Here is a 14,771-nt window from a genome sequence, read left to right on the forward strand (position 1 = left end):
AGAAATATTTATTTATTTATTTATTTCTGGTACTTTTACCCCGCCCTTCTCAACCCCTGGAGGGGGACTCAGGGCGACTTACAAAAAAGGCAGAATTTGATGCCTATACAAAATTACACATAATATACAAAAATAGACAAAAGAACAAATATACAAAAATGTAATTAAAAACTATTATCACAATTAAAACAACAACCGGTACATAAGACATTATATAAAACATCATAGAAAAACATCATATAAAAGTCATTCTTATAATCAGCGTTTCGTTTCCAGAGTTCCACATGTCCAATCCGTTAGTCATTTCCTAGCCATCAATGAAGTTCTTTCTTTATTTGCCCACTTGTCCAAATGCCTGGTCCCAGATCCATGTTTTTAGTTTTTTCCTGAAAGAAAGGAGCGAAGTTGCAGATCTGATTTCCCCGGGGAGTGAATTCCACAGGCGGGGGGCCACCACCGAGAAGGCCCTGCTCCTCGTCCCCGCCAATCTCACCTGTGATAGAGGCGGGGTCGAGAGCAGGACCTCCCCAAAAGATCTTAGGCTCCGGGGTGGGACGTAGAGGGAGATCCGTTCGGACAGATACACTGGGCCGGAACCGTATAGGGTTTTATAGGTCAAAACCAGCACCTTGAATTGTGCTCGGAACTGGATCGGCAGCCAGTGGAGCTGACACAACAGGGGGGTGGTATGCTCCCTGTATGACGCCCCGGTGAGCAATCTGGTTGCCTCTCGCTGGACTAGTTGCAGTTTCCGAGCAGTCTTCAAAGGCAACCCCACATAGAGTGCATTGCAGTAATCTAATCGGGATGTAACAAGAGCGTGGACCACCGTGGCCAAATCCGACTTCCCAAGGTACGGGCGCACCCAGAATATCAAGGCCGAGAATCATAGAATCATAGAGTTGGAAGAGACCTCATGGGCCATCTAGTCCAACCCCCTGCCAAGAAGCAAGAAAACTGCATTCAAATCACCCCTGACAGATGGCCATCCAGCCTCTGTTTAAAAGCTTCCAAAGAAGGAGCCTCTACCACACTCCAAGGCAGAGAGTTCCACTGCTGAACAGATTTCACAGTCAGGAAGTTCTTCCTCATGTTCAGATGGAATCTCCTCTCTTGTAGTTTGAACTGGGTTATCAGAGTCCACACTGCTATACAACCCAGTTCAATGTGGTTTTTATACAGCTGTGTGGAAGGAGCCCTAGTCTCCTGGTTTCTACCATGGGTCTTATTCCTTGCAAGGAAGTTACAGTCTAAGTTTCCTCCTCCTTCTCCTCCCTTTTTCATGTTTCGGGAAGTGCCAGGCCCGCCCCACTCTGTTGGGTTGCCCTTAAAGGGCCAGCAGCATTCCCCAAAAGCCCAGCCCCGCCCGCCACGCCTCCTCCCTCCTGGAGAAAGATCCCCCCTCCTCCCCCCGCTCCGGTTGGCCTCGCCCTCGCCTCGCCCGCGCTTTCCAGGAGACGTGGAGAAGTCCATTCGCAGGGCGGGGGTGTTTCGGATCCGCTGTCCCGCTTTCTTGGTGCTCGTCCCTGGTACAGGGGAAGAAGGGGGTCTCTCGGCGCCATGGACTCCTCCGGCTCTAAGGGTTGCATGGACCAGTTTCTCACCTTCATCCGCTCCCATAAGGGCATGATCCTCGCTGCAGAAATAGTAAGGGGCGGACTGGGATGGGAAGCGTTTGGGAGTGCCCTTCTCTGGAGGGTTTTAAGCAGAGGCTGGATGGCCATCTGTCGGGAGTGCTTTGATTGTGTGTTCCTGCATGTCAGAAGGGGGTTGGACTTGATGACCTTTAGGATCTCTTCCAGCTCTAGAATTCCATCTCTCGCTATATACACACATATCAATATGTGTCTGGAATGTTATATCCATATAGATATAGATATATAGGTACATATAGATATATAGATATAGTTATATATAGATATCTCAAGGGCCCTTCCACATGGCCATATAACCCAGAATATCAAGGCAGATAATCCAGTTGATATATACACACATACCAATATGTGTCTGGAATGTTATATCCATATAGATATAGATATATAGATATATGTAGATACATAGATATCTTGGAGGGCCCTATATGTCTGGAATGTGATATCCATATAGATATATAGATATAGTTATATATAGATACATAGATATCTTGGAGGGCCCTATATGTCTGGAATGTTATATCCATATAGATATATAGGTATAGTTATATATAGATATCTTGGAGGGCCCTATATGCCTGGAATGTGATATCCATATAGATATAGATATATAGATATAGTTATATATAGATACATGGATATCTTGGAGGGCCCTATATGTCTGGAATGTGATATGCATATAGATATATAGATACACGGATATCTTGGAGGGCCCTATATGTCTGGAATGTGATATCCATATAGATATATAGATATACTTCTATATAGATACATAGATATCTTGGAGGGCCCTATATGTCTGGAATGTGATATCCGTATAGATATATAGATATAGTTATATATAGATATATAGATATCTCGGAGGGCCCTATCTGTCTGGAATGTGATATCCATATAGATATAGATATATAGATATAGTTCTATATAGATACATAGATATCTTGGAGGGCCCTATATGTCTGGAATGTGATATCCGTATAGATATATAGATATAGTTATATATAGATATATAGATATCTCGGAGGGCCCTATCTGTCTGGAATGTGATATCCATATAGATATATAGATATAGTTTTATATAGATATCTTGGAGGGCCCTATATGTCTGGAATGTGATATCCACATAGATATAGTTATATAGATATAGTTATATATAGATATATAGATATCTCGGAGGGCTCTATATGTCTGGAATGTGATAGCCATATAGATATATAGATATAGTTATATATAGATACATAGATATCTTGGAGGGCCCTATATGTCTGGAATGTGATAGCCATATAGATATTATATAGATATATAGATATAGTTATATATAGATACATAGATATCTTGGAGGGCCCTATATGTCTGGAATGTGATAGCCATATAGATATTATATAGATATATAGATATAGTTATATATAGATATATAGATGTCTTGGAGGGCCCTATCTGTCTGGAAAGTGATATCCAGATAGATATAGATATATATAGATATATAGATATCTCAGAGGGCCCTATATGTCTGGAATGTGATATCCATATAGATATAGATATATATAGTTATATATAGATATCTTGGAGGGCCCTATATGTCTGGAATGTGATATCCATATAGATATAGTTATATATAGATACATAGATATCTTGGAGGGCCCTATACGTCTGGAATGTGATATTCATATAGATATATAGATAAAGTTATATATAGATATCTTGGAGGGCCCTATATGTCTGGAATGTAATATCCATATAGATATAGATATATAGATATATATAGATACATGGATATCTTGGAGGGCCCTATATGTCTGGAATGTGATATCCAGATAGATATATAGATATATAGATATCTCGGAGGGCCCTATCTATCTGGAATGTGATATCAATATAGATATAGATATATATAGATATATAGATATAGTTATATATAGATATATAGATATCTTGGAGGGCCCTTCCACACAGCCATATAACGCAGAATATCAAGGTACATAATCCACAACTGTTTTCTCTGAGTCCACACTGTCATATAACCCAGTTCAAGGCAGATAATGTGGGATTTTATACAGCTGTGTGGAAGGGGGCAGAGTGTGGTGAAGTCTCTTTCTTTGGAAGTTTTTAAGCAGAGGCTAGATGGCCATCTGTTGGGAGTGCTTAGATGGTGTGTTCATGGCGCATGTCAGAACGGGGTTGGGTTGTTCGTCCCACTCTATGATTCTATATTTATGGTGCGCTCCTGTTGATATGTACAAGGCATCTCCCTTCAAGACGGTGGACACTCTTTCAGCAGTGATTCACTATGTAACACAATTTTTGTCCCTGGGTTAGAAAGGTAGTTTTCTAATTAATTCTATCAGAAAAACATGGGGAAAGTTTATTCAACTTCAAAACCTTTGTTTTGGCGGGACATCCTGCAGCATATTTTGCTATAGTTTTCAATGAATATCTCATAGAGTCTCAATCAATTCTATATAGTTGTAGCAGCCACAAAAACAAAGTTTCTGGAGTGTAACAACTTCTTTCAAAGTACATACCGCACAATTAAACAGAAATAACACTTTCAAACCAGAAACAGATTTTGTTTTTCAAATTTTGTTAATAGTGTTAATTTTTCCAAATTTTGTTAATAGTGTTAATTAGAAAATGAATTGTGCAGCCATCAACACTATAGAATGAATGCAACCAGACACAACTTGAAATGCCACGGCTCAATGCTATGTGGCCACGGGATTTGCAGTTTGGTGAGGCACCAGAACCCTTTGGCAGAAAAGCCGTGTAAAACTACAACTTCCATAGCACTAAGGCAATAAATACAGGGTGAATACTGCATCCATTCTACAGTGTAGATACACCCTAAGTCAGGGGTGTCCAAACTTTTTAAGCCGAGGGCTGGTTCATGGTCTCTCAGCCTGTTGGGAGGCCAGATTATAGTTTGAAAAAAGCATGAACACATTCCTATGTCTTATTTGTAGTGAAAAAAACCCCCCTCCAAACCGTGAAAGAACAATATAAAATACTAGTCGTCCCCACGCTGACATTTGTCCGCTTGCCTTCCCAAGAGATTTGCAGGATTTTCCGGAGGCAGCGCTGATGGAATCGTTCCAGGAGTTGCATGTGACATCTGTAGACAGTCCACGTCTCACAGGCATATAGCAGGGTTGGAAGGACAATAGCTTTATAGACAAGCACCTTGGTCTCCCTACGGATGTCCCAGTCCTCAAACACTCTCTGCTTTATTCGGAAAAATGCTGCACTCGCAGAGCTCAGGCGGTGTTGTATTTCAGTGTTGATGTTGACTTTGGTGGAGAGGTGGCTGCCAAGGTAGAGGAAATGATCAACATTTTCTAATGTTACACCATTAAGCTGTATCTCTGGCATTGGAGAGGGGTTGGCTGGTGTCTGCTGGAACAGCACCTTGGTTTTTTCAGTGTTCAATGACAGGCCAATGACGGCCTGGTTGAGAGGACAATAGCTTTATAAACAATCACCTTGGTATCCCTACGGATGTCCCAGTCCTCAAACACTCTCTGCTTCATTTGGAAAAATGCTGCACTTGCAGAGCTCAGGCGGTGTTGTATTTCAGTGTCAATGTTGACTTTGGTGGAGAGGTGGCAGAAATGATCAACATTTTCTAAAGTTACACCATTTGGTTAATCAGTGCAATGAATGTGACGATTACAGGAATGGAAATATGGACGACGAATTTGGATCATGATTTTAGTGATGAGAAGCATTGTGTTGTTATTGTTGTTATTGTTGCACTGTATATTGTGCTTTTGTGTTTTAAATTGTATATTGTGATTGATTTTACCCTTGTTGTAAACCGCGCTGAGTCGCCGGTTAGGCTGAGAAACTGCGGTATACAAGTAAAGTAAATAAATAATAATAAATAAATTATGCTGTATTTCTGGTATTGGAGAGGGATTGGCTGGTGACGGCTGGAAGAACACTTTGGTTTTCTCAATGTTCAATGACAGGCCAAGCTTCTCACATGCTTCTGTGATGGTGTTTAGAGTGGCTTGTAGGTCTTCTTCTGAATGCACACAGACAACGTTGTCATCAGCATACTGGAGTTCTATAACAGATAGCTTTAACTACTATGGCTCAATGTCATAGATCCCTAAGAGTTCTAGTTTGGCACTCTTTGGCAAGGAGGGCTAAAGACCTTGTAAAAAGTACAAATCCTAGACTTCTGTCTATATCATTGAGCCATGGCAGTTAAAGTGGTGCCAAACTGCATGAATTCTGCAGAGTAGCCACACCCTAAACCACGCTTGTGAGAGCCAAAGCGCGGAGATGGAAAAGTGCACGGTTTCTGAAGTTCCCGCCTAAAGAGGCGAGAAACTGAAGGAAGCAGTAACGTTTGCCAATGACAAGGTTTGAAAGAATATTTCAAGAGTTCCCCACTGAGGATTTGTTCACCCCGAAGGAGTCATGGAGACTGACTAACTCAGCTCCTCTTTTTGGAAACTGTTTTGGGAAGTTTGTCGAAATATAGCATTTGTGGAATTTGGCACTCCCAGAGGGAGGAGAGGAGCTTCTTGTTTCTCAAAAGGAGATGAAACTCAAACTAAGGATGCAACAGCAAACTAAACCCTAAACTAAACTAAACTAAACCCTATGACAGTGGTTCTCAACCTTTCTCATGCTTCGACCCCTTAATACAGTTCCTCATGTTGTGGTGGCCCCCAACCATAACATTATTTTTGTTGCTACTTCACAACTACAATTTTGCTACTGTTATGAATCATAAAATAAATATCTGCTATGCAGGATGTATTTTCATTCACTGGACCAAATTTGGCACAAATACGTGATACACCCCAATTTGAATACTGGGGATTGATGTTGTCATTTGGGAGTTGTAGTTGCTGGGATTTATAGTTTACAGACAATCAAAGAGCATTATGAACTCCAACAATGGAATTGAACCAAACTTCTCACACATAACTTCCATGACCAAGAGGAAAGACTGGAAGGGTCTGGTGGACATTGACCTTGAATTTTTGGAGTTGTAGTTCACCTACATCCAGAGAGCACTATGGACTCACATAATGATGGATCTGGACCAAACTTGCCATGAATACTCAACATGCCCAATGTGAATAAACACTGGTGGTATTTGGGGAAAATAGACCTTGGCATTTGAGAGTTGTAGTTGCTGGGATTTATAGTTCACCTACAATAAAAGATCATTCTGATCCCCACCAATGATAGAATTGGGCCAAACTTCCCACGTGGAACCCCTATGACCAAAAAAAATACTACGTTTTTGGATGGTCTTTGGCGACCCCTCTGAACACCCCCCCCCCCCGACCCCTCAAGGGTCCTGACCCCCCAGGTTGAGAACCACTGCCCTATGAGGTCATTGATACAGCCCTCGCCATAAACTTTAGACTTGGGGTCACCCTTAGTTTGCAATGATTTAAAGAGACACAATCTTTGTTAAATTGACACTCTCATCAGCCAAAAGCAGGCACCCCACTTCCCACTGAAATACTGGTCTGTTTATGATGGTCCAAATTGTTCTTCATTTTCAATATTGTATTTTTCTTTCTTTCTTTTGTACTACAAATAAGATACGTGCAATGTGCATAGGAATTTGTTCATGGGTTGTTGTAGGTTTTTCAGGCTGTATGGCCATGTTCTAGAAGTACTCCCAGAGGGAGGAGAGGCCCGAAAAACCTACAACAACCCAGTGATTCCGGCCATGAAAGCCTTCGACAATTTGTTCGTGTTCTTTTTTTCAAACAATAATCTGGTCCCCGAAACTATGAATATCCCCTGACCCTCGGATCCCCTGTCCTGATACATTATATTGCCGTCTCAACCAGTGTTTTAAAATTTTAATCTTTACACTTGTGATGTAAAGATTACACTGCCCACTGTGATTATTTTCAGTGTTTTACTGTCCTGATTTTATATTGTTGCACTGTTTATTTATATTGGTTTTGTATCTTACGTTATTTTATTTTCTTATTTTCTGTTGTGATCTTGTGTTATATTGTTTTACTGTATTGCTGGGTGTGGCCTCATGTAAGCCGCCCCGAGTCCCCTTGGGGAGATGGTGGCGGGGTATAAATAAAATAATAATAATAATAAATGCTGGCCACATGACCTTGGAGGTGTCTATGGACAACGCCGGCTCTTCGGCTTAGAAATGGAGATGAGCACCACACCCCAAAGTCAGACATGACTGGACTTAATGTCAGGGGACAACCTTTACCTTTACTACTATTACTACTACTACTACTACTAATAATAATAATTAGAAACACAACAAGATGAGTCCACAGCAGACAAGATCACTCTGCTGGTTGTTGCATTGGATCACACGTCAGACACTTCCCAAGTGTCTAGGACTATGTGATGTATCGGCGAATAATGCATGCAGATCCCAGTAAGGTGGCCTTTTGCAGCTGGCAGATGGTAATTTTGTCAGCGCCGTTTGTGTTTAAGTGCAGGCCAAGGTCTTTAGGCACTGCACCCAGTGTGCCGATCACCACTGGGACCACCTTGACTGGCTTGTGCCACAGTCTTTGCAGTTCGATCTTTAAATCCTCATATTGTGTCAGCTTTTCCAGTTGTTTCTCTTCAATCCTGCTGTCACCTGGGATTGCAACATCGACTACCCATACTTTGTTTTTTAACACGATTGTGAAGTCAGGAGTGTTGTGCTCCAGAATTCTTTCTGTCTGAATTCGGAAGTCCCAGAGGAGTTTGGCGTGTTCATTCTCTGTAACTTTTTCCGGCTTGTGATCCCACCAGTTCTTTGTCGCAGGCAGATGGTATTTGTGGCACAAGTTCCAATGAATTATCTGAGCAACGGTGTCATGCCTCTGCTTGTAGTCTGTCTGCGCAATCTTCTTGCAGCAGCTGAGGATGTGATCTATTGTTTCATCTGCTTCCTTGGAGAGTCTACATTTGGGATCTGTTGTCGACTTTTCAATTCTGGCTTTGATGGCATTGGTTCGAATGGCTTGTTCTTGGGCTGCCAGAATCAGGCTCCCCGTCTACTTTTTCAGAGTCCCTTTTGTGAGCCACAGCCATGTTTTTTCTTTGTCAATTTGGCTCTCAATTTTTGCCAAAAACTTGAGTGACTTCTGTTGCCAGTTTTCTCTTCTGCTCTGGATTGTGTTTTTACAGTATTCGCTCTTTGTCTTTTGCACGTTAAGCAGTTTACTACTATTGACTTCCCTCAATGTTGGTTCTTGACTCTTTTTTTTTGTCGTGTCAGGAGTCGCTCCTGTTGTGAGAGAATTAGCTGTCTGCAAGAACGTTGCCCAGGGGACGCACGGATGATTTGATGTTTTTATCATCCCTGTGGGAGGCTTCTCTCATGTCCCCACATGAGGAGCTGGAGCTGATAGAGGGAGCTCATCCGCCTCTCCCTGGATTTGAACCTGCGACCTGTCGGTCTTCAATCCTGCCAGCACAGGGCTTTAACCCACTGCGCCACCGGGGGCTCCATGGTTCTTGACTGCCTTATTATTATTATTATTATTATTATTATTATTAGACCCCTGCTATAGAATGAATATTATTATTATTATTATTATTATTATTATTATTATTAGACCCCTGCTATAGAATGAATGGAGCCCCCGGTGGCGCAGTGGGTTAAAGCACTGAGCTGATGAGCTTGTTGATCGAAAGGTCGCAGGTTCGATTCTGGGGAGCGGCGTGAGCTTCCGCTGTCAGCCCTAGCTTCTGCCAACCTAGCAGTTCGAAAACATGCAAATGTGAGTAGATCAATAGGTACCGCTCCGGCGGGAAGGTAACGGCGCTCCATGTAGTCATGCCGGCCACATGGCCTTGGAGGTGTCTACAGACAACGCTGGCTCTTCGGCTTAGAAATGGAGATGAGCACCACACCCCAGAGTCAGACATGACTGGACTTAATGTCAGGGGACTACCTTTACCTTATAGAATGAATGCGGTTTGACACCACTTGAACTGCCGTAGCTCAGTGCTATGGAACAACAGAGTTGTCATTTTACTAGGTCTCTTCTGCCAAAGGCCACTGGTGCCTCACTAATCTACAACTCCTAGTATTGGGCCTGGGCAAGTGGTGTCAGACTGGATTCATTTGACAGCGTAGATGCATCCCTGTGTCGTGATACCCATTGATACTTGGCATGAAGCAATTTACAGGCTCAAGGATTGGTTTGTTTGGGGACTGTCCCTCCTTCAGAGTGTGGATGGACCTCAGGCGTCCCAGGCAGCCAGCGTGGTGGTGCTGAGGGGTAACGCCTTGTCTATAAAGGCACAGCCTCATTCTCTATCTGGGAGGGAGTTGTGGGGAGAGACAGGGCTGACCGCCTTCCATAAGCCACAAAGTCCAGTGAGGGAGGAGGACTTTGAGCTGCCTTGCAAGACGACTTTCCTCTGTTTGCAAAAGATGGGGCTTAAGGGAAGAGGAAGAGAGCTCAAAGGAGTTGGTAGATGGGGAGGAAAAGGGAGTCCTTTGGGGATTTCCCTTCCTGCCCTAATCTATCTCAGGGCCCTTCCACACAGCCATATCACCCAGAATATCAAGGCAGAAAATCCTACAATATCTGCTTTGAACTGGGCTATCTGAGACCACACTACCATATATATAGTGGAGACATCTGCCCTTACGCTATGCTACTTTGCTGCTGAGTATGCATGCCCAGTGTGGAACACATCTCACCATGCTAAAATAGTAATGAGACATGCCGCATTATCACGGGGTGTCTGTGCCCTACACCACTGGAGAAATTACACTGTTTAGCTGGTATTGCACTACCTGACATCCGCCGGGAAGTAGCAGCCAACAGTGAAAGGACCAAGGCAGTGACATCTCCAGCTCATCCCCTGTTTGGACATCAGCCAGCACATCAATGACTTAAATCAAGAAATAGTTTTCTAAGATCTACAGAGACACTCGCTGGAACACGTCAGCAAGCGAGAGTCCAAAAGTGGCAGGCTCAAATCCAGAACCTCAATCAATGGCTGATACCAAAAGAGAGACTCCCCACTGGGCACACAGAAAACTGGGCAACTTGAAAGGCGCTGAATAGACGGTGCTCTGGCACAACGAGATGCAGAGCCAACCTTAAGAAATGGGGCTATATATCTATGTCATGGTATTCACATTATGTAACACACACACACACACACACACACACACACATATATATCATTGGAGAAGAACGTATTCTATAAACTTCTTTCAAATTTCACCCCAAAAAATTACTTTGGAAGAAACTAGAAAAAAAAAATCCCAATTTTCCCAGGTTTTTTTCCAGGTCTTCCTATGTCTAAGCCCAGCATTGATGATAATAATAATAATAGTAATAATAATCATCTAGACTTCAAATTCAGACTGACAAAGTTTTGGAACACAATACACCAGACATCACGATTGTGGAAAAGAAAAAAGTCTGGATTATTGATGTTGCCATACCAGGTGACAGTCGCATTGAGGAAAAACAACAGGAAAAACTCAGCTGCTATCAAGACCTCAAAATCGAACTGCAAAGGCTCTGGCATAAACCAGTACAGATGGTCCCAGTGGTTACTGGTGCACTGGGTGCCGTGCCAAAAGATCTCAGCCGGCATTTGGAAATAATAAGCTTTGATAAAATCGTGATCTGTCAACTGCAAAAGGCCACCTTACTTGGATCTACACACATCATTCGAAAATACATCACACAGTCCTAGACGCTTGGGAAGTGTTCGACTTGTGATTTTGTAATACGAAATCCAGCATATAGATCTCGTTTGCTGTGACATACTGTGCTTTTGTGTCAGAATAATAATAATAATAATAATAATCTTTATTTATACCCCACCACCATCTGGGGACTCGGGGCAGCGTACATGAGGGCCAAGCCCAACAACACAATACAATAAAGGAAATCAAATCATACACAATAACAAGATAAATTACATAAAACATAAAAATACAGCAAACAATATAAAATTAAAATCAGTGATTGTGACAAATGACAGAGAGCGGGCCGCATGTAGAGAGTAAAATACTAAAGCTAAAAACTAAAATCATGGGGTGAGATCGAGATGGAGCGGATTATTTGTGAAGGAGAAACTCTTCGGACGTGAGGTCAAGAAAGGTCTTCGTACAGGAGAGGAGGAGGTATACTCTAAGGGCAAATGTTGAGGCATAGCAACAATATCAGTATTCAATTATTTTAAATTGACTGATTTTAAATAATTGTGTATGTTTTGTTTGGTCTTTGTATACTTGTGGCATTGAATGTTTGTCAGAATTGGAAGACGCTCTGAATCCCCCTTGGGTGAGATAGAGTGGGGTAAAAATAAAGCAAATAAATAAAATACATTCCAAGATAAGCAAGATCTATATACAATTATTGTAGTTAGTACTTGTGTATTGTTTTCATATTGTTGCACTTTTATCTTGTATTTATTTTGTTATTTTGCTTTTATGTAATCTTGCTTTTATTTAATTTTAGTTTGTTAAGTTATAATTCGTATTTATATGTTGGATTGTATAAATTTTGTTAGTATGGATGTATTGTTGTTGTATTCAGGCATTGAATGTTTGCCTTTTATGTTTGGAATCCACTCTGAGTCCCTTTGGGGAGATAGAGCAGAATATAAATAAAGTATTATTATTATTATTATTATTAATCACCAAAAGTGCAACGGAAGAGTCAGGTTTTGAGATTCTTCTTAAAGCTTTCTAAGGTGATCTCCTTTATACTTTTTCCTCTCTCCTATCCTTCCTGTTCTGTGCTGTTTCATATCCTGCTACAAAATTAATGCAATTTGACACCACTTTAACTGCATTGACTCCGTACTATGGAACCCAGAGAGTTGTAGTTCTACAGGGTCTTGAGCCTTCCCTGTCAAAGAGTGCTGTGGCCTCACTAGACTAAAGCTCTCAGAATTCCATTAGCATTGAGCCAGGACAGTTAAAGTGGTGTCAAACTACATTCATTTGACAGTGTAGATCAGTGGTTCTCAACCTGTGGGTCCCCAGATGTTTTGGCTTTCAACTCCCAGAAATTCTAACAGCTGGTAAACTGGCTGGGATTTCTGGGAGTTGTAGGCCAAAACACCTGGGTACCCACAGGTTGAGAACCACTGGTGTAGATGCGCCCAGGCTGTCCTTTCTTGGTCCTGCATGCACTTTGAGTCTCTGTCATCAGACACTTACCAATATTTAGAAAAAAGTAATAAGTTAGGGGCAGAGTCTCTTCTCTTGCTTTTTGTAAACACTATGTTGTGTACATAGAGAGAGGAATACTATGAAAGGGGGGGCACACAACCAGAATTTTTCCAGGATTTTCTGATGTCAGCTTTGGAAAACGGTTTCAGAAGTTAGAGGGGCAATCTGAGTGAGTGCAGCTTAGATGCGATTTCCTCTCCACTGCGTCTGCCTGTTTTTTGTTTTCCTAGATTCCTTGAGGTTTTTGACAGCTGCCTACTTGCCTACCCGTCTTTGCCCCGGGGCCATGTTTTTGGGTGCGGCTGAGTGTGAGTCCTATTGCCTGCCGTTTGCGCCATGTGCGCGCACAGCTCCGGATGAGTCACTGTGGCTGGCTGGGGACACACATACAGGCACCGCTCCACATGTGTGTGTGTGTGTCTGCGCTCAGATAATTGGAAAGGAGTGTCTCTTAGTTAGATTCCACAGTGGTAGCTACCTAAAAGGAGATCCAAGATGGATACATACTTCCATTCCCACATAGGCAGAACTGGTGGGCATGACTTTGTGGGAGACAGAGCCTTCTGTCAACACAGTTGTATATTTAGCGGTCCAATCACTTGGCATGCTTAGAACGGCTGGCTTTTATTCTCTGGCAGGAATCCTCTCTGTTTGTGTGTTTAACAGCACTAGGATAAGCCAAAATCATATCCAGTGAAACATGCTCCATTGCATAGGCTACGCTTGATACAAGAAGCTTCACCTGTTGAATCCTGCTTTTCATTCAGGTGCGAAAAAGCACAAAAGTCTCCAGTTTTGTCCTCTCTTCCTTGCACCAAAGTTTGGGACTTCTGTCTGGCCGTTATTTGGAGACGACTTTCATCGCACCAATTGAGACTTGCTTTGGAATGATGTTGCATGGGGTTGTGCTCTTAATGTAAACCAGCAGCGAAGCTACAGAACCTGTTTTCAGGTTCTGGTTTTCAGTGCCACTGTTCTACTGAAGTGCTAAGTGTTTTTCCAAACATATACAGGCATCAGATCCTGTCTTCAACATCTTTATTAATGACTTAGATGAAGAGTTAGAAGGCATAGAGTCATAGAGTTATAGAATCATAGAGTTGGAAGAGACCTCATGGGCCATCCAGTCCAACCCCTTGCTGAGAAGCAGGAATATTGCATTCAAAGCACACCTGACAGATGGCCATCCAGCCTCGGTTTAAAAGCTTCCAAAGAAAGAGCCTCCACCACACTCTGGGGCAGAGAGTTCCACTGCTGAACGGCTCTCACAGTCAGGAAGTTCTTCCTCATGTTCAGATTGAATCTCATTTCTTGTAGTTTGAAGCCATTGTTCCATTGCGTCCTAGTCTCCAGGGCAGCAGAAAGCAAGCTTGCTCCCTCCTCCCTATGACTTCCTCTCACATATCATGGCTATCATGTCTCCTCTCAGCCTTCTCTTCTTCAGGCCAAACATGCCCAGCTCCTTAAGCCGCTCCTCATAGGGCTTAGAATCATAGAATCAAAGAGTTGGAAGAGACCTCATGGGCCATCCAGTCCAACTCCTTGCTGAGAAGCAGGAATATTGCATTAAACGTACCCCTGACAGATGGCCATCCAGCCTCTGTTTAAAAGCTTCCAAAGAAAAAGCCTCCACCACACTCCAGGGCAGAGAGTTCCACTGCTGAATGGCTCTCACAGTCAGGAAGTTCTTCCTCATGTTCAGATGGAATCTCCTTTCTTGTAGTTTGAAGCCATTGTTCCATTGTGTCCTAGTCTCCAGGGAAGCAGAAAACAAGCTTGCTCCCTCCTATGACTTCTTCTCACATATCATGGCTATCATGTCTCCTCTCAGCCTTCTCTTCTTCAGGCTAAACATGCCCAGCTCCTTAAGCCGCTCCTCATAGGGCTTGTTCTCCCGACCCTTGATTATTTTAGTCGCCCTCCTCTGGACACATTCCAGCTTGTCAATATCTCTC

At 42.5% G+C, this 14,771-nt stretch overlaps 1 protein-coding gene across 1 annotated transcript in view; it reads left to right on the forward strand.

Annotated features, from left to right (window-relative positions):
- The first annotated feature begins 1,368 nt into the window (after positions 1–1,368).
- Positions 1,369–14,771, forward strand: part of PLP2 (proteolipid protein 2) — a 59,402-nt gene continuing 45,999 nt past the window's right edge. The window contains exon 1 of the mRNA XM_060763306.2: positions 1,369–1,647. Within this exon, the coding sequence (XP_060619289.1) occupies positions 1,561–1,647 (87 nt within the window). The 5' untranslated portion in view covers positions 1,369–1,560. The remainder of the gene's footprint in view (positions 1,648–14,771) is intronic.

The sequence above is a fragment of the Anolis sagrei genome, chromosome 2 (genome assembly GCF_037176765.1).
Source record: "Anolis sagrei isolate rAnoSag1 chromosome 2, rAnoSag1.mat, whole genome shotgun sequence".
Taxonomy (NCBI): domain Eukaryota; kingdom Metazoa; phylum Chordata; class Lepidosauria; order Squamata; family Dactyloidae; genus Anolis; species Anolis sagrei.